The 22,902-nt window shown below is 41.9% G+C and overlaps 1 protein-coding gene across 7 annotated transcripts in view; it reads right to left on the bottom strand.

Annotated features, from left to right (window-relative positions):
- LOC101173385 (kinesin-like protein KIF21A) overlaps positions 1–22,902 on the bottom strand; it is a 74,345-nt gene that overhangs the window by 23,815 nt on the left and 27,628 nt on the right. For 4 of the 7 annotated variants that reach the window (XM_020703784.2, XM_020703786.2, XM_020703787.2 and 1 more), the window contains exons 3-23: positions 20,435–20,617; positions 15,137–15,277; positions 14,873–15,004; positions 14,359–14,526; positions 13,984–14,099; positions 13,696–13,891; positions 13,329–13,518; positions 12,020–12,086; positions 11,626–11,829; positions 10,290–10,361; positions 9,163–9,250; positions 8,974–9,088; positions 7,828–8,016; positions 3,748–3,947; positions 3,510–3,617; positions 3,365–3,433; positions 3,064–3,209; positions 2,842–2,986; positions 2,261–2,455; positions 1,872–1,973; positions 248–413 (exon numbers count right to left, since the gene is read on the bottom strand). In XM_020703784.2, coding sequence (XP_020559443.1) covers positions 248–413; positions 1,872–1,973; positions 2,261–2,455; positions 2,842–2,986; positions 3,064–3,209; positions 3,365–3,433; positions 3,510–3,617; positions 3,748–3,947; positions 7,828–8,016; positions 8,974–9,088; positions 9,163–9,250; positions 10,290–10,361; positions 11,626–11,829; positions 12,020–12,086; positions 13,329–13,518; positions 13,696–13,891; positions 13,984–14,099; positions 14,359–14,526; positions 14,873–15,004; positions 15,137–15,277; positions 20,435–20,617 — 2,992 coding nt within the window. The remainder of the gene's footprint in view (positions 1–247; positions 414–1,871; positions 1,974–2,260; positions 2,456–2,841; positions 2,987–3,063; positions 3,210–3,364; positions 3,434–3,509; positions 3,618–3,747; positions 3,948–7,827; positions 8,017–8,973; positions 9,089–9,162; positions 9,251–10,289; positions 10,362–11,625; positions 11,830–12,019; positions 12,087–13,328; positions 13,519–13,695; positions 13,892–13,983; positions 14,100–14,358; positions 14,527–14,872; positions 15,005–15,136; positions 15,278–20,434; positions 20,618–22,902) is intronic. The other 3 variants (XM_011475765.3, XM_011475768.3, XM_011475767.3) reach the window with 1 other exon arrangement.

The following is a 22,902-nucleotide window of genomic DNA, read 5'->3' as shown; positions in this document are numbered from 1 at the left end:
TTCAAATATATATTTCATAATAGTTACTTTTCAGAAGTATATCAAATCTAATGAGGAATCAAGCTTTTTTTCAGCAGAAAGCACAGGCAAAAGGCCCAGTCATGCAGCTGGCCAACACCCAGCCGCCTTCCTGAAGGGCAAATGCTTATTAAAAAAAAATCTCTTCATCCAAACTAACCTGTGAATGAGAAGTCTACATCAACGCCACTGCTTCTGCTGTGACAGCGGGACCCAATTGGCTGCTTACCCTGCAGAGCGTTCCCAAGCAGCGCGTCTAGCTCCGGGTTAAACTCGGCCTTTTCCTTCAGCATGTGGAACAGCAGCTGGTTCTGAGTGGCGCTGGTTATTTCCGTCTGCTTCAGCCTGCCCTCCATCACCTTCACCTGAGACTCTCGCTGAGCTGCCTGTAGGCCCTAAAGATGCAGGAAACACAAGCGTCCAGCAAGTATAGGCAAAGACATTAACTATGACTATTTCTTTTTTATAAAAACGTTCCTAGTGTTGCTTTGATTATGATTAGGATGCTTTTAACCAAAATCCCACAATCTAAATGTCTTAAAACAAAAACGATATTTCTTGTTTATCTGAAGCCTCCGTTTCCAAAATCTCCTCTACGTGGACGTGGCTATTGGTGCTGAGCTGAGTAGCTCCGCCCTTGATCCATGAATAAAAAGCTTGACACAAGGGGCTGAACGCAATTTGCATGGCAGAGGCAGCCAGTTTCACTGTTAAGTCAATGGTACAGGCGCCTTCTAAGGTCCTGTGGTGCGATTTGGGCAGTTTGGTCTGCCAGGCCACAAATAAAGAATCTGAACTATGGCGAGGTCGCTTCATCGTATCAATCAATCAATCAATCAATCAATCAATCAATCAATCAATCAATCAATCAATCAAGAACTTAACTTTGGGCATGTGGCATTTTCAGTGACAGCGGGTAGAAAACACATCCAATATGGTGGATTGCCTGAACTTCTATCCATTTTCCTAACTTTTGGGGCAGCAGGGTTACCGGAGCCCATCTCGGCTACTGCTGGGTGAAGGCGGGTACACCGTGTACAGACTGTCGCAGGACCCATGGAGCTGCGGCGATCGCGATCCCTATGCCAGCTCTCTGGAGGCGAGCTGCTGGCCAGACACAGACCTGCTGCTGGATGGGGAGCCAGGCTGCTCGGGCCTCCAGAACTTAAGGATAATTTTCTTATTTTCATCGAGGCCATAACCAAAAAAGTCCCCTGATTTTATTCTTGTTTTCATTTTTTACCCTCCCTGGTTAATGTGGGACAGCCAGCCTTCAAACTCGGTCATGGAGGAAACACAAAATTGCCAAATTTTGCACAATGGACACCAAGCTGTACATCATGTGGGGTTTTGATTTCATTTGTAGATTTTGAACATTTTCTTGAGCCTCGTAAGAGACTTTGGCCCCAGTCTTTTTTTCTTGGCGGTTTCTCTCGCTGTAAATCCTCCTTTTTTAGGCGTGTCATTTACTATGTCAAAAATGTACTATCACTGGGTACCAGGTGTGGGTTTGAGTTTTAGACTATGTGAAAGAAGCAAAATTTTCCCTGAAAAAAAGGTAAAAAAAAAACAAAAAACAGTACAAAAAAAAGTTTGTTTAAAAATATAGTCCTTACAGCCCAGGATTGCTGTGGGACATAAAAACCTTTTTGGTTTGGTTTAAGTAAGAGATGTGTCCAGCAGTATTGGGGGCACTGAATTCATTACTGCTGAAAGATGCATATTGAAATAGTTCAGTCCAACATTTTGAGACCAAACAGCAAAAATGTGTGTTCTGTGTTGTTTTTTTCATGAGTTGTCATGTCATCATAACAGACAGGAGTAATGTCTCCTTTCCTCAGATAAGGGGGTACCTTGTTAATCGCCATTGACATGAAGTGATCCAGCAGGAAGCGAGCTTCAGCCAGAGTACAGGAAGTGATGACAGCAGAGACATCCACTGTGTCGGCCTCTTCCTGCACATCACAGTCCAGGCACAAGGCTTTTAAAAATCATTCAAAAAATAAGTTTCGCTCTTACGATGTAATCAGTTGGTTTTGTCTTTAAGAAAGAAGAATGGAGTTAAAACGTGTGTGCTTCAGAATTGACAAAGCCTTTTGGATAAGAGGTGAAACGTCTTCAACTTTAAAAACCAATTCCAGATGACAGCCTTTAGACCTACTACTGTGGTGTGTGCTTCAAAAGTCTTTTAAATGAATGTGTAGCTTTATAAACACAGCCTGAAGTCAACAGGTGGCCCCACCTTGGTTTCCTCCATCTGCATGATGTTGGCTTGACAATCTGCAATGCTGTCATTAATGTAATCAATGTTGGCGGTCAGAGCATCGACTTCCTCGCTGAGGGGGAGCACTGCCTTCTCCTCTTCTGGCCCCGCTCTGAGCAGCCGTTCTCTCTTCCTGATGACTTTCTCCTTCCGTTTGGTCAGCTCTTCTCGTTGCTGCGTGTCCAAAATAAATGGCATAAATGGTAAATGGCGTGTACTTATATAGCGCTGTACTACCTTCTTAGGAGGCACAAAGCGCTTTACAGTTACAGACCCATTCACACACTGATGTACACTGGCGCCAACCTATAAACACCAGGAGAGGCGTGAAACTTACTGCTTGCTCAAGGACCCTTCAACACACGGACAGACAGGGAAGGAACCAAACCTGCAATCTTCCGATCAGTGGTTGACCGCTCTACCACGGAAGCAGGGCAGCACAATTTTTCTGAATACATTTCTGCTTTCTTAAATTTCACTTTTCTGCCATACATGAACCAAAGTTTGGGCTCATTTTAAACCTGAAGCAAAGGTTTCATGACTAATATGAAGAACGTCACCTTCAGGAGGCGGTTCATGTCAGCCTCCATGTTAGAGATGGTCATCCTCTGCATGATGATATCAGAAATCCTTCGCTCCAGAGTCTGCCATTTGTTTCGAGCGATTCTAGTGGAATAGATTCCTGCTGTGCGCCTGTAGGAAGACCTGTTCACACAGCATCAGCCATTGGTGAAGCAGCTGAGAGGCCAAACCATTCATTTGGCTCCATAACACCGACCCACCTTGTGCTGTTGGGAGGGGCGTTGTTGGGGGAGTACATGCGGCCGGATGGGGGTCGGTGGGTAGAGTCCTGAACTGACTCTGGATGGTTGATCCTCCTGCTCACCCTACCTGAGGTGGGCCTGACCTGCCTCCTCAGAGCCGTCACCTGAGGCGCACAAACAGGTAGAAATACATACAGCCACAATCGACTAGCAGAAAAACATATCAAAAGTACAAGTGCATTATGGGTAGTCATGTCTTTTACACATAAGTCCATGCTTTCTGACTGATTTACTCAATACTGAACACTGTTCATCTCACCTCTTCAGTCTTTCTCTTTAAAATCAGCTCCTGCTGCCTCTTTTGAGCTTCCAGTAACTTCAGCTGGTGCTGAGACAGAAGTGAACGATGAAAACACTCAACTGTGATGAAGCTGCATCAGACTGAGGAGCATCTCATCACTGACCTCTTGCTTTCTCTGGTCTTTCTTCAAAGAGGCAATCTCCCGGTTCCTCCGGGATTCGTTCATCCTGTTTTTTTCCTGCTGCTCCTTCATCTGCTTCATCAGGCGGACCTGATCAACCAGAATAAACAAAAAATGAAATAAATTCAACACCAGCCAAATTGTTGACAGAGGTCATCAACCCAGTGAAGACTGTCTATCGGCAGGATCAACAATGACATTAACTGATCATCTGCCCCACCTTAGTCTTCTTCATTTCTGCCACATCCATCTGAAGCTTCTTCAGCTGCTTCTCATACTGTGATTGGTTCCTGAGCAGGCGGGCATGCTCCTTCTGCGCAGACTGGAGCTTCTGAAGCTCCTTATTCATCACACTCAGCTTTTTCTCGTATTCAACCTTGATTTTGCGAGCCTTGTCCTCTGTGCCGCTCTCCACTGAACCTTCAGATACACAGCAAAGACACAGCTCACGGACATTGCATGAACTCAATGTCCAAGTTTAAAAAAAGGAATCTTGTATCAAGTTTTTATTATTTTTTATTTCCAAATAATCTTAGTTTGAGGAAACCTCTTTAAGTTATCAGAATGTTTCGGTCCTTGACCATTTTTCTTACCCCACTGGCAGATATCTCTTTGCTAATTTAAAGAAACTCTGCCAATGGGGTTAGAATTTTTGACTTATTTCTAGGGGGGCCTGTTTTTGCAGTGCAAACAGGCAGAAGCTCAATGACTCTTTATTTTATGTCACTGGAGTTCCAGTCATATTAGTCTCAAATCAAAGTATGATTTGATCAACTTTTACTCCCACTGCCAATCTTTCAGGATGTATTCTTTCAAAATTGAAAAAATGAAAGCTGAGATCAAACATGAGACAAGCCGTTCTAAATAAAGGTAATCTAAATGTTTAATGGGATTGACTTCTAAGATTGAATTTACCTGAAATAAAACACAACAAACTTAGCTTACCACTGACATCTAGTGGATGTTTTTGTCTCTAAGAACTTGTGAAGAAATTGATTAAAGAACCACTCTGATAAAAATGGTGTTTTGGGTGTTTTTAACATATTCTGGTGGCCTTTTTCTGATGATGGAAGACTGATAAAAAGAAAATTCAGTTTATAATTGCATTTTTAACGAGTACTTTATTCAAATCGTTGTAAATCAGCTGCAGACGAAAAAAAGACCTTTTTGTTTATGTAGACAATACGCTGGGCGGGCCACAAGCTCACTGGTCTGCTCCATTCTAATGTATCCACTTGCAGAAAAATAGATCCATGGTTGTGTCCGAATTCCTTCACTACTCACTAAGTGCACTATATAGTGCGTTTCCCAGTTTGTAGTGCTGTCCGAATCTATAATTTCAAAACAGAGTGCCCTAGAAAACTTCCCAGAAGTCTCTGCGAAAAACCAGTGTCCATCGATGCTCATTAGATTGGTGACTATAGACCACAATGCATTGCGTTTAAACAATTTTGTGTGGGGAAAAGTGTTTAAATGTACTCTTTTAATAAACCATCAATGTTTTTATATTCAGGAACAGGGTGGATTCAAAGTCATTGTAAAATACTCATGTGTGTTAGGTTCTTACTTTGTGAAATCGATTATGTCATATTGGCCATTTAAAAAATATGAAAAATATAATATGTAAAATATAAAAACATGAGCATGACGTCCGGATTGCTTTCCAAAATCAAGGGCACTACATAGTCCCGCACTATATAGTTTTATAGTAGTTAGGGATAAACAGTGAGTTTTCATTCTCCTCGTCTGAACTAGCATCAAACTGTACAGCTGGATGGCTCCAATATTGTTCACCATTTTAACTGTATCAATAATGTTAGGGTGGGGGTGTGAGGGGCTGTAAGCTAGCGGGAGAGCGTGTAAACATGTGGATGTCTAGAACTGACAGAGACTATGGCTACGTTCACACTGCAGGGCTTAATGCTCAATTCGGATTTTTTGAAAAAATCCGAATTGTTTGCTAGACCGTTCACATTTCCAAGTAAATCCGAACTTTTATGATCTCCAGTGTGACCGTGACACGACCCAAACGAGACCCGCATGCGCAGAAGCCAGAAGAATACTCAATGGTGAACGACGTCACTTGTTTGCGGAGCAGATGTCAACAACAGTGTTGTCAAAAGCGGAGCTCTTTTTGTAATATTAAATTTATTTTCACGAAGGAGCAGCACAATTACAATCTTCTCATTTTAAGAAGGCAATGGAGTCGGGATCGTCTGTACCCACTGTTGTGGAATGGAAATGTGTATGTGTTGGGCCCGCGCGCCCCGTGTGTGCAAGCGCGTGCCGCGATAGAGAATAGGGGGGGGGGGGGCAGTGTGGGCGCGCATTCATGTTGTGTGTTACGGAGGACGGTAATAAAAGAAGGTTTCCCCCAAAATAAATGCTATGGAATCTTTATCAACCCGTTCTGGAGAATCTAAGGATCAGAACAGGGAGGAGGAGGGGGATCGCCTCGGGTCCCCTGCGCTTCTGAGCACGGTGACGGTCGGAAGGAGAGAAAGAAAAAAAAGTTATAGCTGTAAAGGTTCAACACCACGCTCTGCCATTTAGCTGGAAAATTTTTCAAAAACCGCCCAGTTGCAATAAGAGCCCTGGAGTTTGGCCTGAAAAGAGCGATCAGCCCAAATATTAATCCAATCGGGGATCTCGCTTCCCTTCCACTGACTGATCTCAGCAGCATCGTCCACCATGGTTGATGTTTACGTTCTCGTTCCCGCCTACTTTAACGCAAAATGATGACGTTTGTTGCGTGTCGATGACGTACGATTCGGAATCAAGTCGCCTGGCCGGTCAGACGGCGGTCGCAATTGAAAAGAACGGCTACAATTCGGATTCAGGACGGCAAACCCACGGGGCCTGGGTCGCAATTGAAAAGATCGGATCTGTGTCATTCAGACTGTCATGAAAAGATCGGAATTGGGCCACTTAGGGGCAAAAAATTCGGAATTGGGTCGTTTCAGCCTGCAGTGTGAACGTAGCCATTGTCCTAAAAAACCACACAGGTTTTTAGATTTTGGCTAAAACCATCATAATCAATTAAATCAGGGGTCGGGAACCTATGGCTCGCGAGCCATATATGGCTCTTTTGATGGTCACATGTGGCTCGCAGACAAATCTTTAATTATAGTTTTTTTTTTTCATTAGACCAGTCCTTCTCGGGCGCAATGCGATGCCAGAGGCGCGCAGTAGTAGCAGTGCTTAGAGAGCGAAATCTGCGCCAGCGCTATCAGTTACTATTATCTATTATTTCACAGAGTTTGTGCCAGCTGGAAACCTGTGAATTGACGTGCCTAAAACTGCGCGCTCCCGTCTCTGAGAAAGAGCGCACAGATGCGGAGACGGGATGTGTGAGGGAGAAATCAGAGGGTGGGGCTGAGGTGTTGTGGGGACAGTCAGCAGGTGAATCGCGCAGGGATTGTAAAAACGTAAAACCCGCTTCCCGTCACTCACTGCAGCGTGTGAGTGTGTGTTTGGCTCCCCGTCTGCATGTGAGCAGTCTTTGTCACATCTACAGAACATTCAGACCTACGATCACGTTTAAAGTCTCAACGCCTGCATGAAGCAGAAACTCACCACGTATCAACCAGACTAGACCATCAGCAGAACTACCACGAGAAATACTCATCATTTATTAGCAACAGCATAACGATGTTATTAAAAAGAATCCACAGACTTATTGTACTTTAAAAATGTTGAAATTAAATCAAATGCACACATTCATTTGTATATTTAGTTTTAAACAAATTGTCGCGGACTGAGTTGGATGGCTGTCGGGCCGCGTTAAAAGTTCTGGAGTTCATTGAACGCGTCAAGCAGAGATCTGATTGGCCCTCAGTTCTGTCGCTCAGCCTGTTGTTAGGTAGTTTGGACCAATGGGGTTCAGCTATGGGCCGAATAAGGGAAATGGGAGGGCTGCAGCGGGAGCAGGGGAATATAAAGTTGGGAGAAGCGCTCTCGTGTCGGCGGGAGAGATTCAGGAGTTGCTGAATTAATTGAACGGCGTTTGTTACGGTCTGCAGTAATCGGAATAAAGAACTTTAAAAGAGGTTAAGTCTCCGTGCCTCAGTGTGTGAAAGGGACACTACATTATTGTATGGCTACATTATTGTATGGCTCTTTCGAAATTACATTTAAAAATATGTGGCATTTATGGCTCTCTTGGCCAAAAAGGTTCCCGACCCCTGAATTAAATGATCACTGGGAACGCTTTGAAAATGGATCAAAAGATGATCGGACTGGGACTTTAAAGGCCGGGACTCTCTCCTCATCATCCTGCATCACTTGTGCTCGATCTTACTCATGTTCTGGAGGACCCGATCCCTCTCCAGCTGCGTGTCCCTGATCTTGCACTGCAGCATCATCAGCTTCTGCTCATACTGCTGCTTGAGCGTGTGCAGGCGCCGCTGGCTGTTCTCCAGCTCGTCAATAAGTTTCTGCTTGATGGCGATCTCACAGGTGATGTTGGCCAGATCCGCCTGGAAGTTCTCTGTCAGATACATGATCAGATTAGAATTTCCACATCCACAGGGACTTTTTAACCCTTGTGCTATCCTAAGGGGTCCAGATGACCCGATCCTTACATTAACGTGTTCTCCCTACTATGACAAAGGTGGATAAAGGTGGAAAGATTTCATGTAATCCATGGACACCAGTGAAGATCACAAATCCCTTGAAGAAAAAAGGTTCAGAGCACTGTCTAGTGGGTCTAGATGACCCAACTCCCAATGGTAAAGTGCCTAGGATAGCACAAGGGTTACACAGTAGCTTTGCCATGTATTTTCTGTAAAGCAAATACAATATCTTAAAGTAGACAAGAATAATGTGAAGGTTATCTTTTAATACTCTCAGAAGAATTAATCATGTTTCTCTTTTGCAATTCGCAGAAAAGTACTCAGGTAAAACTTTTATCGTTTTTTAAGTTTTATATTGAAACATTACGTGTCAAATCCAAGCTTTTATTTAGATTTATCTATACCTTTACAAATGTACTGCACCAAATAACAGCATTCAGAATCTTTTTATCCTTAAGTAAAGCTGTGGATAATGATATAGATATTTAAATACATGAAACAAATGTTGAAGTAGATTCAAATAAGTGCAGTAAATTGGTTAAAAATCGAAACTTTTGTAGAAAAAAAAAACATCCAGCAGTTTTTTTATTTTTTTGGTAACAAAAGTCATCATACACAGTTTTTTACTAACTCAACTTCAGTCAGATATTACTGAATTGCGGGGAAAAAAAATCAGTTTAAGCATTTATCTAAGCATTTTTGTTCCTTAAAAATGATAGAATGTCAGATCTGCTGAATGAACCCTGGAAGACTTATCAATATAAATGATTGTAGCTCAAAGTGAATCTGTACAACAGCTCTAAACATTACGTGGCAGCTCCATCGCGTGGAGATGTTGCTACTATTAACAAGGAAGACAACGTTTCTCATACCTTTCTCATCTGATTCAGAGTCGGATTCCTCCGAGCTGTCCTCCACGTCCATCTCCTCCTCCTCATCTTCCTCCTCCTCCTCCACTTCTTCGTGGTCACTGCCTTCTTGGACGTCCTAGAGTGTTCATCTAACAAATCAGTAACTTGAAGCAGCTTGCAGAAGACGTTCATGGCTGACAGCCAAAGTACCGTTTCTGTGTCCTCGCTGACGCGCTCCATCATTTCCTTCTCAGTGCCCTTCTCCTGCTCATTGTCTGGAACTTCCTCTTTGTTGGCACTGAAAGATTCAGGGATAATAGAAGCTGTTAGCTTTGAGCTCGTCCAACGCTGGGCAATCACACACAGAAGACTGTCTGTCCTGCGTAAACACTTCAATTGCTGATGCAACATACATGTGAAGCAAACAAAAGCATATATTTTTAGCAAACATTTGTGCTTGAAAACAGTTTCATTATTTGAGTTGGCACATTGTGAACGAAACAGTCTTCAGGGATTATACTGTCTTTCTGACAAATAAGCTGTAAAGCTAGCGATCCCCACATGGAGCAGTCCAGATTAGAGTACTTTAAGATTTAAGGAAGATACAGGGAATTTCCAACACTAAAAACACAGAAACCACGGTGGCACATCTCCACTTCCATGAGCTTTTTGTGGAAAAGACAGTTTTCACTTTCAACAGGGAGACGAGCGTCTCTGTCTCAACAAAACCAGCAAAAGAAGCAAAACGAAAAAGGTGAGGAGAGTAAATGCAGAGGCTCAGTTGGATAAAGAGGTTATCCAAACCCCCGTGTTAGTGTGGTTTATGAAATGTGTGACAGAACCGCTCAGATGTCAAGGAAAGCCAAAGATTGTGATGTGCTAAAGCTACGTTCACACCGTTTTCACGCTGTGGTAGCAGGAAGGGGAGTCTTCTGTTTTTCTACTGTTTACCTCCGCACGTCAATCACCTGGAAGAGGCTTGGTGGGCGGAAAGTGCATTTACATAGACTGTGGTAGGGCGGTGTGAACGTAGCTTCACATTTATTAGAGGCCATGTTGAAAATCTTTGTAACCATCTCAAACTGTACATAAAATGTAAATATATAAATATATATAAAGATGCAGAAAATTAGAAAAAAACTAAGATCTGCGGAGATTTGCATCATTGATAAGGTTTATGAAAAAGCGACCGATGGAAGAGCAGTGCTCAAAAAGCAGAGCGTTTTACTCCAGGTGGAGGTGATTCTTGCCCCAAAATGACTCTTGGCCAGATGAAATGGTGAAAGCACAGAAGGTGGGTGCGGGATGACAACAGGAGGGTGGGGGCTCCAACAAACCTGGCATCCTCAACCTCTTCCACCACCTCCTCCCCCTCCTCCCTCTCTCTCTGCTCCAACAGCTGCTGAAGTCTTCAGGGAGGGGTGAAAGGTCAAACCAGAGACAGGAGCAAAAGACGAAGGAAGAACAATCAGAGGAAGCTCTGAGAGCCCCGCCTCTTTATTTCCCAGAGCCCCACAGCACAACTGGGACCCTTTTCTCCCTGCAGTTGGACCTGTGTGTTCTGAACTCATTTCTGCAATAAAAACCTTCTTAGGACTATAAGAAAAATACATTTGAATCGCTTTAGATTCTCGAAGAGTTTTATCTCGCTGTGGGGTGGTTATTCAGACGGTTATTTAAAGGGGGTGCTTAGGGGCCACTGCTGCAGTTGTCCCTAATCCAAAATCTGCTAAATCATTCTCAGATTTAAGGCTTGCACCACCGTTAGATGTTTGCTGATATCCAAAACGTTCACATTTTCAGTTATACTGTGGTGCGGCTGAAAAGTCGATTCAGTCAAGTTGTCCTAATCCTTTACCACAGCTGTGATTTTTGAAAAGGACAGAAAAAAAATGTACATCCAATAATAATAAATACGTTTAACTTGAAAGTGTCAAACACGTGTTGTGCTACATGTAATATATTTCATATTATTATATTACAGCAGATTTAGTATAAGCCAACTGAAATGTTTTTCTTCATTGTTACTGGTTTATAAGTAAACCAAGAAAAGGATTTTTCTGCATTTTTAGCATCACATTACTTACCGTCACTCTTCAACTGTTTACGAAATTAACGTAATTCAAGCAGATTCTGAAGCGGGTAAAAGCAACACTCCAGTAGTGAAGTGCTCTAAAGAACATAGTCAGCGTAAATCAGCTGATTCTGTGGAAAAAAAAAGCGGCTTTGCGCCTTTCGTTATGGTACACTTCACATTATCACTGTGAGGTGATATGCAGTACTTTGCGTCATGCAACACTTCACATTAGTAATGTGTAGCATATCAGTGCAGAGCTGATAGAAAAACTGGAGATCTCGGCCACATGTCCAGTGTCAAAGGGTCACCTTTAAAATCTGGATAAAAATTTTAAAAAATTAGGAAAATATTTTTCGGCAGTTTATGAAAATTTAGAAGAACTACTAATTGGAATTGTGTCAAATGAGTTCCATGCTAACCTAAGACACCCCACTCCTACTTTCAAGTTTTCCAGAACCACATTAATGATTTGATTTATAACATTTGGTCACAATTTTTGTTTCTAAAAAATAAAAGTTGAGTTGAAGTTCATCATATTTTGACAGAGGTAAGACATATAATCTGGCCCAGTTTCCTGTCACTTTTTGTCCTGTTACCTTTTCTTCTTCTTCTTCTCTCGCTTCTTCAGCTTCGCCAAGTCTTTTTTGGCAAGTTCAATGATGTCAGAGGTCTCTTTCTCTGGCGCCAGCAGATTGGCGGAGAAGGAACCGGGCCCTCCGTAGAACGACTGACGGTTTGAGGCTCGGGACAGACTCTTCCTCAAGTTTTCATTGACAGCCTCGCTCTCAAGGAGTTTAGCCCTGAGAGAACAAGGCAGCTTTAGTTCTGTAGAACAGAGTCGAGGCAGATCTAACTGAAACTAAATAAAAATCCAGCATGCATTTCATAAATAAAGTGTAACTGTCAAATATGGAAAAAACAACAACTGAGTATTCACAGCTTTTGACAGCACACTACATGCAAAAGCTTTAAAAAAATAATAATATTTACCGAAGGTCTTCAATCTCTTGGATGTAACTCTTTATCATGTTTCCGATCTCCTCTGTTCCTCCTTCACCTGGAATTGAACATGTTTGAAACAGACTGATTTACAGTAGTACAATAAGTATCAGCACTGTTGACAAAAGGGCCAGAAGATATACACACTACTCACAACAAGGGATATACTGAAAAAGTGTGTGGATGTCATAAATGCAGTGTTTGTTTCACTTCACAGATTTTGGGGATGTGGAGGCAGTAGTATTGGGGGTGGGGGTGGGGGGGTGGGGGGGGTGGCAGCCTCATTTTGTCCACATAATGGTCTCACTGTGTTCAGTGTGTCTGACTTATTGGAGCCAAAACCAAAAAATCCATTTTAACATTGGCATCCATTTTAACATTGTGTGGGGATAAAAAGCTGATTTTGTCAGTAAGTCATTCAAAGTTCATCATTCAAACAGCCATGAACACATGACTTTGTTCATCTGACGAGCAGCACCACCTGGACGTAGCGCCCTCGGGTCGGTAATGTAACCAACTCTTGAATGAAAGACGACCGTTGTAGGTGATTTTACTGACACGTAGACACGGCCATGAATGTTTGCAGTGGACACAAGACCATGTGACCTGGACAAAGCAGCAGTGGTCGACCGTCCTGTTCACTGATGAGTGTCCTTGTGCAGAAACGATGATTGTCAGTGTTGATGGAGAAGGCGAGGTGAGCGAAACTGATTGGGTTCTCGTTGATGGCCCAGTTACTGAACGTTCTGATCTCAGAGAAATCGTTGATCCCATCATCATTCCACCAGCACACCCCCAACTTTCTATTCACGGATGACAATGCTCCACCGCATGGGGCCAGAATTGTCACAGCTGGACTTCAGGAAGTGGGACTGCCAAATATGGTTTGGCCAAAAATGACCTCTGACCTGAACCTCATAGAACCTCTACTTCAGCTGCAACCAGCTGAAGTAGAGACTGGATGATCAGACCCCCAAGTGACCTGGCAGAACTGCTTGTAGCACTTGTAGAGGGTGGAACGCCTCAGAACCACATCATGAAGCTAGTGAGGAGCAGGAGACGTCACTGTCAAGCTGTCATTGCAGAAAATGGTGGAAACACCCGCTATTAGTTTAGTTTACGGTAGTTTGTTTAGCTTATTTTTCCACAATGTGTCACAAATAACAGATCCCCTACACAATTCCATTGACATGGTCATTTGGAGCTATTTTTAGAGCTCATGTAAATAAAATTATCCATAACTTATTGTGAGTGGTGTATATATGTAAAAAAAAAGAACCTCATCCAACAAAACCCCTACCTGCCCTGGCCAAAGCCTGGTTGGCCTGATCGCTGAGCAGCTGTGTGAGTCGTGCTCGCTGGGCATCAATGGTCTCCTGCATAGCTTTGACCCTCACTCTCAGGTTGCTGTTCTCCGTCTGCAGCATGGAGTTCTCATGGTACATGTCGCTGAAGCTTTCCACACCATCCTCTCCGATCATGCGCTTGCCCTGTAGCATGCATAGTTCTTCCTGAGCAACGCAGCTCATCTCTTCTAAATTCATGTTATCTGACAGGTTAGGAGATTGTCAAACTATCTTAATTTGCAGTCATTCTACTTTTAGCCAGATTCTATTGTTTTTGCATGTCAACTTTCCCCCCAACCTCCCCTCCACCTCCACACTCACAGTCTTGTACTCCATCAGCTCTATCTGCAGCCGTGCAATCTCCGTCCTCAGAGCACTGATTTGCTGGCTGGCCTTGTCCTGGTTCACCATCACCTTGTTCTTGATGTTTCGGGCCCTGTTTGCATACTTTAACGTGTTCAAGGTCTCCATGAAGTCCTGGTCGGATGGACTGATGCAGGCAATCATCACTGTTTGACTGAAACAAAAAAAGAACAGAAACACATTTGATGCAGCTCTGTTAATAAATATGTTTTCCTTTGTAATGGTGAAACCTAGCTTTCCACCAACCTGTTACCTCCTAACGAGTCCTGCAGCAGTCGGGTGAGTTTGGAGTCTCTGTAAGGCACATGTGAAGATCGCTTGCTCCGGTCTCCTAAAGCACTGATTACATTCCCCAGAGCGAGCTGCAGGAATGCAAGAACCCAGGAATCTCACTGCAGGTGTTGAAGGTTGTGGTTGTTCTGACTGAAAACTGATTCAAACTGACTTGTTTCTTTCAAAAGGAAAATACTCAAACTAAAGATTTGTGCAGAAAATTTAGCACAACAAACAATCAGAGGAACCGAAACGTTTCATTGCAAACACTAGATGGGAGGTTATGCTATCATGTCATTCATTAGCTTTCTTTAAAAGGTAATTTCTTAAAGCGTTAAGACATCTCACCAGCCCACAGTTAATGGATATGCCCTCTTTGGCTCGGTCTCCAGTCGCTCCAGTTCTCTTTAGCCTCTCAGAACCAGCCAAATCCACAAAGTGAAACTTGGCAGTCAGTGTCTCATATTCATCCATTTCAGGGTTTCCATTAGAGACTCTATTAGTCTCATCTTCTTGCTAAAAAAAAACAATGACCAATGGAAACACAGTTAGACTGTACAGTTAATGTATGTGAATATGTGCTCTCTTTATCATTTGTTTTTCTACAGTTATTTTCCATCAAGTGTGTGTTCAGAATGAGAGGGTAGAGTGGTGCTGGGAGAAGCCCATCCACCGCAGAAGGTGGGGTACATCCTGAACCAGCTGTTTTTCTTTCAAATCACACAAAGAAAGGTTGTGGCTGTGATAACAACTGTGAACCTCAGTGCTATGAAGCAAATGGGGCAGGGATTTCACTGGTGTAAATGTGATATGGCCAAAAACAACATTGACAGAAGCTTAATAAAAATCCAAGAGTACCAACATTGTCAGAGGCACAGACACGGACTTGGCACAGGTGGATGGTGAAGATGGCGTGGGATCGAGAGCTCTGGACATTCATCTGAGTGCTGGCTGTGGTTCGAGACAGAGCCCCCAACTTCAGGCACTGCATCATCTGAGAAAGCAGACTTGTTAAACGCACCGACAGGATGACTTCTTCATCAAAAGGATAACTTAACCCATTTCGTTGAGTTATTTCAACTGATTGCTACTAAGCATCATCAAGAAACACGCTGTGTGATTCTACCTCAGCTTTAGAGGACACGGTCCGTGTGGTGACTCCAACCGTGTAGATTCCCCCGTTGGCATCTTCGTGAATCTTGATGTGCGCTTTCTGCTTCATATCTCGAGTGGAGTCAAACAGATCCAGAACTTCTTCGTTGTAAAGCTGAAGGAAGATTAAAAGTTTTCTTTCACCATCCAAAGGTGAAACACTTGAAACCCACTGCTCCTTTAACCCTTGTGCTATCTTAGATGACCCCACCCTTACATTGACGTGTTCCCATGACAAAGGTGGATAAAGGTGGAAAGATTTCATGTAATCCATGGACACCAGTGAAGATCACAAATCATTGAAGAAAAAAGGTTCAGAGCACTGTCTAGTGGGTCTAGATGACCCAACTCCCAATGTTAAAGTGCCTAGGATAGCACAAGGGTTAATCATCTTTAACTCCTGGTTTTGTATAGCTACTGTACTTCACAGCCACAGTGGGTTAAAACATCAGAATAATTGCCCAACTGTCCACTGAAAATGTTCTGAAAGCCTGCTGTGTTTGTAACCCTCTGTAAAAACAGCATTTGATTTTTTTTTTGTATTAAAGGTGCTTATGTTACAGTACAGACCAAAAGGTTGGACACACCTTCTCATTCAAAGAGTTTTCTTTAATTTCATGACTATGAAAATCGTAGATTCACACTGAAGGCATCAAAACTGTGAAATTATAATTATGTGGAATTTTATACATAACAAAAAAGTTTGAAACAACTGAAGATATGTCATTGTAGGTTCTTCATAGTAGCCACCTTTAGCTTTGATTACTGCTTTGCACACTCTTGGCATTCTCTTGATGAGCTTCTAGAGGTATTCACCTGAAATGTTTTTCACTTCCCAGGTGTGCCCTGTCAGCTTTAATAAGTGTGATTTCTTGCCTTATAAATGAGGATGTGACCATCAGTTGTGTTGTGCAAAAGTCAGGTGGATACACAGCTGATAGTCCTACTGAATAGACTGTTAGAATTTGGATTATGGCAAAAAAAAAGCAGCCAAGTACAGAAAAACGAGTGGCCATCATTACTTTAAGAAATGAAGGTCAGTCTGAAAAGTTGTGAAAACTTTGAAAGTGTCCCCAAGTGCAGTCACAAAAACCATCAAGTGCTACAAAGAAACTGGCTCACATGTGGACCGCCCCAGGAAAGGAAGGCCAAGAGTCACCTCTGCTGTGGAGGATAAGTTCATTCGAGTCACCAGCCTCAGAAATGGCAGGTTAACAGCAGCTCAGATTAGAGAGCAGGGGGGGGGGGGTATTCCAAAAAGCAGGTTATGCTAGTTACCACGGTAAGTTTGAGGCTAAGGAAGTGGATAACCTCAGCTTTTGGTTCCAGAAATGGAGGTATGTTTCAGGGTAGGTCAAGTTGCCATAGCAACTCATGCTCTGAACATAACCTGGTCTGGAGCAGGTTTAGTTGAAGGTTAGTTTGTTTTCAGAGAGGTGAAGCAGCATGGCGTGTCCATTTGAAGATGATTTAGTGGATGAAGAAGCTCAGATAATACTTTTTCCACCGTAAAAGGGTGATAAGACCACATATGGATGTTTAAATATAAACGGTTTTACATTGATCTAACTTAATTATTTGCTTCAGTTAAGATAAATCATTTTTTTAAGTTAAATCAGCTTAAAAATAACACGTCGTTATCAGACAGTTATTTTGCTTTCATTCAAATGAATTCAATAAAGTAGGTGTAACTTTGGTGCTGCTGTTAGATCGGCACCGCAAGGAATTTTGGGATACCATTCTATTTGCCCATCAGGACGGATTTGGGTTTCAGTGTGGGTTTTTGACCAAATGTGTTTAGTTGTTTAGCTGTTTTACTGTGTTTTGCCGAGTTATTTGTCCTGTTATGTTTAATTCTTTCTGCACCATGAGTGAGAGGGAGGGAGAGGAGGATGAGGACATTTAGCACCCCTACTGCCTAATTGTGTAAGGTGAAAGTCGGAGATGTGGAAAGTGTCTTAATGTTTCACATTACAATGCCAATTTTGTTTCATTCATTTTATTGTTATAAAAATGAGTATATCTGCAGGCTCAAACTTAGACATATGAGAGTTCAAGAAGTACAATAAACGAAGATGGAAAAACATTTAATTGAATTGGAGTAATATGACATTTAGTTGCATAAATATGTAAATTTGAGTTGTGAAAAAAATATTGAGTTGTTACCAATTGAATTAATTCATTTAAGTTGGATAATTTATATATATACCTGTCACAATGAAAATAGAAATGAGAGGAACTTGTGCGTTTACTTTGTCTGTTCTTTTTTCTCCAAGCAGAAACTCTTTTTGCTGATGATGCAGCAGTATTACTTTTTTGATGGGTGTACAATCTTCATACGTCGTCATTAAAATCTCTGACTCCGTCTCACTGAAGTATAGCGCTCTCTTTTTTTCACCACGCGTTTCCATGGTGACTCCTGAAATCGGCGATCCATTGAGAATGTCTTTATGTACTTGCCGTGCACGTGCATTAACCCAGGGTTACCAAGTGGAGCGTAATTACGCTAACTCATTTGGAACCGACTTACCCAGAGTAAGCAAGTTCAGGCGGATTTCAGCCAGAGTTCAGGCTTAAAGTCAGGGAATTTAAACATGCTTTCTGGAATACCCCCCAGGTCAATGGCACACAGTTCTAGCAGCAGACATATCTTCACAACAACTGTTCAAAGGAGACTGTGTGAATCAGGCCTTCATGGTAGAATATCTGCTAGGAAACCACTGCTAAAGAAAGGCAACAAGCAGAAGAGACTTGTTTGGGAACAAGAACACAATGAATGGACATCAGACCAGTGGAAATCTGCGCTTTGGTCTGATGAGTCCAAATGTGAGATTTTTGGTTCCAACCACTGTGTCTTTGTGCGACGCAGAAAAGGTGAACGGATGGATGCTTGGTTACCACCGTGAAGCATGGAGGAGGAGGTGTGATGGTGTGGGGGTGCTTTGCTGGTGACACTGTAGGGGATTTATTCAAAATTGAAGGCATACTGAACCAGCATGGCTACCACGGCATCTTGCAGTGGCGTGCTATTCCCTCCGGTTTGCGTTTAGTTGGACCATCATTTATTTTTCAACAGGACAATGACCCCAAACATACCTTCAGGCTTTATAAGGGCTAACTGACCAAGAAGGAGTGATGGCCAGATAACCTGGCCTACACAGTCACCGGACCTGAAGCCAATCCAGATGGTTTGGGGTGAGCTGGACCGCAGACTGAAGGCAAAAGGGCCAACAAGTGCTAAGCATCTCTGGAAACTCCTTCAACCTATGTTAACCTATAAGGCCTTATTGTTAACCTATAAGGCCTTACATGGTATGGCCCCGTAACTACATTAAGGACCTCATAGTCCCTTACCACCCAAACAGGACACTTCGCTCGCAAAATGCAGGACTGCTTGTCGTTCCTAGAATTAATAAAAGTATGGTTGGACGTAGAGCTTTTAGCCACCAAGCCCCTGTTTTATGGAATAAACTCCCAGCTCATGTAAGAGAGGCCGACTCAGTTTCTACATTTAAAGTTAGACTGAAAACATTCCTCTTTGAAGAGGCTTATTGTCAGACTAGCTGCTAGCAGTTGAAGCTGGGGTAACTATGGTGCACTGGGGTTCTGTCCTCTTTTCTCATCTACTTCTACTCTCCTTCTCTTCTCTATTTTTGATTATTATTCCTCATTTAGTTCCCTCTGTTTTGTGCAGTGCGATTCATGTACTCTCCCTCTTTCCCTCTCCCCTCCTGGGGAGTGGGAGCGCTTCCAGATTCCAGTTGGCTTATCCGTGCTCCTGTTCCTGACTGTGTAACTCGTCTCTGGCTCGTCTCTGCTGCTGCTCCTACACCTGGCTGTGGATCCTGTCTACGGCTCGACTCCGTGCCCCCGGCCGTCCCCGCAACTTCAGCTGGATGAAGCTCGTCTACTGGACTTTAAATGTGTAATTGTAGAGTTAGATAAGTTAATTCTTGTTATGGAGTTCTGGTAACTCGCCTGTCCGTCCTGGGGGAGGATCCCTCCTTCATGTGGACACCCCTGAGGTTTCTTCGTTTTTTCCGGAATCTGTTTTTTTCTAGGAGTTTTTCCTTACCGCGAAGGGGTGTTCAAGGGCAGGGATGTCCAGTTTGGCTTAGTCAGTTTGTTAGTTCAATTTAATATTTTCCTATTAAATTCTATGTATTCATGATCCTTTGATTTTATGTTTAACTTTTTCAATTACCTATACGAAAGCCCATTGAGACGACTGTTGTGAATTTGGGCTATACAAATAAAATTGAATTGAAGACTGTTGGAAGAGCATTTCAGATGGCTACCTCTAGAAGCTCATCAAGAGAATGCCAAGAGTGTGAAAAGCAGTAATCAAAGCTAAAGGCTGCTATGTAGAACCTACAATATGACATATTTTCAGTTGTTTCACACTTTCTTGTTATGTATAAAATTCCACATAATTATAATTTCACAGTTTTGATGCCTTCAGTTTGAATCTACACTTTTCATAGTCATGAAAATCAAGAAAACTCTTTGAATGAGAAGGTGTGTCCACACTTTTGGTCTGTACTGTATATATTAAGATTGTTTTATTTATACGTATTCAGTGATTTTTTTGTGGTGTTTTTTTAGTGCAAGTTACTCAAGTTACAAGCAGACATATCAGAAGCCTCAATAAAAGCAGGTGGTCTCACATCAAACATTCAAAACACTTGATTGACAGATTCTCATGAGCCAGTTTTCGAGTGGTAGGGGTGTGGCTTTCCAATAGGCTTATTCCTGAGTGACAAAAAGCGTTTGCCATAGAAATGGTGACTCAGACAGATTCAAACCAATGGTTGTTTACTAAAGATTTCTTGTGTGTGTCTGTGTGTGTGCATGTGTGTGTGTGCATGTGTGTGTGTGCGTGCGTTGGCCCGTGACTGTAAAGCACTTTTGGCTTTAAAGTGAGGTAGTAAAGCGCAACTTCCTTTTTTTAGCCACTTTTCTCGTCTAGATTTGTCCTGCTGTGAATCTTCTCCATCAGCTGAAGTAAACTTGTCATTCCTGTTAAGTACTCCAAACAAACATAACTCCACTTCCCGCTTGACCCCTCTGAATCCCCCAGTGACAGCTGCGGCATTTCAATTGTCAGAGTGGGCATTTTTGTGTGATGAGAGCTTCTGTCACAGCTCCTGAAGGTTGTCAGCCTTACATCCCTGGCTTCTGCCCTGATCATGAAACCAAAATCATCTTTCTTCTTTGTTCACGCTTTAAAGAAGCAGAGAAAAAAAAATTAGCCATTCTGACAGATGTGTACCTCAAGAAACTGTGCGTTGATCTTGAATTCTGGGACCGGACGTCCCTGCTCCTGTGCGGCTTCACGGCGCTCCTCGATGCCCTTGAACAGATGGTGGACAGCGCGTGGAATGATGCCCAACTCCTCGTCTGCGATGTTTACGTCAAAGCCAGTCCCCATAGTGTACGTCTTCCCTGAGCCCGTCTGAGAGAAAAGAATACCATAACATGACTCTCAAAGACAGGCTTCCAAATTATACCAACCTTTATACAAAAGAGTAACCATCTAGAGGATACAATGGAGCCAAATCATGGATTAATACTGACCTGCTGTGCAACACAGTTTGACCATCTACAAACTAAATTAAAAATTGGACTCTTAATCAAATATTTGTTGTGACTTACTTGCAAATCAAACTTCATTTACTGTATATAAAATTTAAATCATAAGAAAATCGTACTTTTGTTCCTAATGTTAGGTTACATATTTGGTTTTACTTTTAATTTGCTGTCTTTGGTTTATTTTGGGGTGTTCTCAATAAAAGTCTATCTGGAATCTTCCATCTCCCTGAATGTTTAACTGCTGGATATGGTGTAAAAACTATAGTTTTGTTCTCCATTATCTCCTTTTGTTTTTATGCCATGATGTTATGCATGTGATGTGCTAAATAAATAAACCAACAAACTTACTCAAATGTTCTCACTCACACAAGTACAGCATGTGATGTTTTGCTGCATCCTTTGCTGACAGAAAATATGAGAAGGTTGGGTTCAGTGAGGCTTCTCTAATTCTAAAATTGCTAATATTTACTAGCTGTTTGCAATTTCAGCTATCTTCTCCAGCTCCAAATAAAAATGGAAAGGTCTGAAAAGTCCAACTAACTCTTTCGCTCCATCTCTGTCTATCTGTACAGAAGTGGCAGTCAAAGAGAGATCTACAAAACAAAGGAAAACTGAAGCTATTTTCTTTTCTGCCTGCGGCTATTTTCTTTTCTTCTATTTTCTTCTTAGAAGAAAATAGCAACAATACATTTCATAACAGCAAATCATCCAAATCGTTAGTTATTGTAAGTAGTCCATGTGTCTTAGTTTTAAAATCTTTTTGAAATGATATTTGTTACTAATAATTTTAGGTATGATCACTGCAGCATTATAAAGCATTATGACAGAATTCATGTCTCTTTCATCTTGCTAATTTTTTTTCAAGTGTCACACATTACAAACATTTCAGTTTTGGATAGTAACAAATAATAGTAATAGTAATTTATAGTTTTTGTTTTTTTTATCCTTGTAAATGTTTAATCAAATACTTACTATGACCAGGTAAAAAGTTTTTGAATAAGCATGTTAGGATAAGATGCTTTATTTTGAATGAGATCTCAGGTTCGTCTGCATGCTTATCCGGCTTTTGTCCACTTAAAAACTGTCCGATTTTGTGTCAGTTTTACTCGTAAACAGCTCGAGTTTCAAAGAAAAAAGCAAATCTGTTCTTTTTGGATCAAGACTTTCAATCCAGATTAAGCTGATCCTCAGCAGTATCTCCGATTTATCACAACATGCAGGAGAGGCTTCACCAAAATGAAGTTTAAGAAAAGATATCCAAATGAAATTCCTTGAATTTTATTCTAAATGTATGCATTTCCTTTAATGTAATATTCAAATTTGTATTTATTTGTTTGGATTTTTTTTAATCGGATCACATGTAGTGAAGATCCTAGAAACTTGTTTTTTATTTTAAATTACCAAATCATGCATTTTATTTTTATGATTGTTAACATTGATGTTTTACTAAATAACAGCTTTAGAATTGTCTTTTTTTTTTCCTGAGAGACCCTTTAACAACGGAGATCCTTTAAAACCTATAGATAGGTAATCTCTGCTCACACTGGTACTAATGTCAGCTTCTGTTCGAAATCCAGCAGGTCCACAATCTCTTACGGCAGCCAAGTGGGTCGGTCTAAATCTAGATTAGTCCCAATAAAGAGAGACACCAAAGCAAATGAGTTTGATCCAGGCCAAACCAACCACTGCTTCGTCCTCTGGAAGCTTTCACAAGTAGGTCAGCACTGACAGCAAAGAGAAATTCAGGCCAATATAGACATTAAAGATGAATAACTGTCGAAAAAGAGTGCAAGGACTTAGTGCTTCACCAAGGCAACGGGGCTTAATGTTAAAGGAAAGCACTGGAATGCAGCAATGGAGGGTCTGGACTTAAGAGAGAACAAAAACAAAATTCATTCTTATAGGTTAGAAAAATACTTAAGAGAAGACATTTCTTTGTATGAAAATGATTGACAGATCTCATGCAGTTGCGAGTGGCTGTACACTAGCAGGAGAGAGTGTAAACAAAAGGATCATGGGAAGGCTTACTATGCGCTCACATAGTAACCTCATGATGCCGAGGTGAATTTCTAATGAACTACTGCCGCTCTGCAGAAACTATGTCCTAGAAAATAACACAGGTTTTTTGATTTTGTCTAAAAACTGCAT

Source organism: Oryzias latipes, chromosome 6, assembly GCF_002234675.1.
Source record: "Oryzias latipes chromosome 6, ASM223467v1".
NCBI lineage: Eukaryota > Metazoa > Chordata > Actinopteri > Beloniformes > Adrianichthyidae > Oryzias > Oryzias latipes.
Note: the sequence above shows the minus strand (reverse complement) of the source record. Positions and strands in the feature narration are given on the sequence as shown.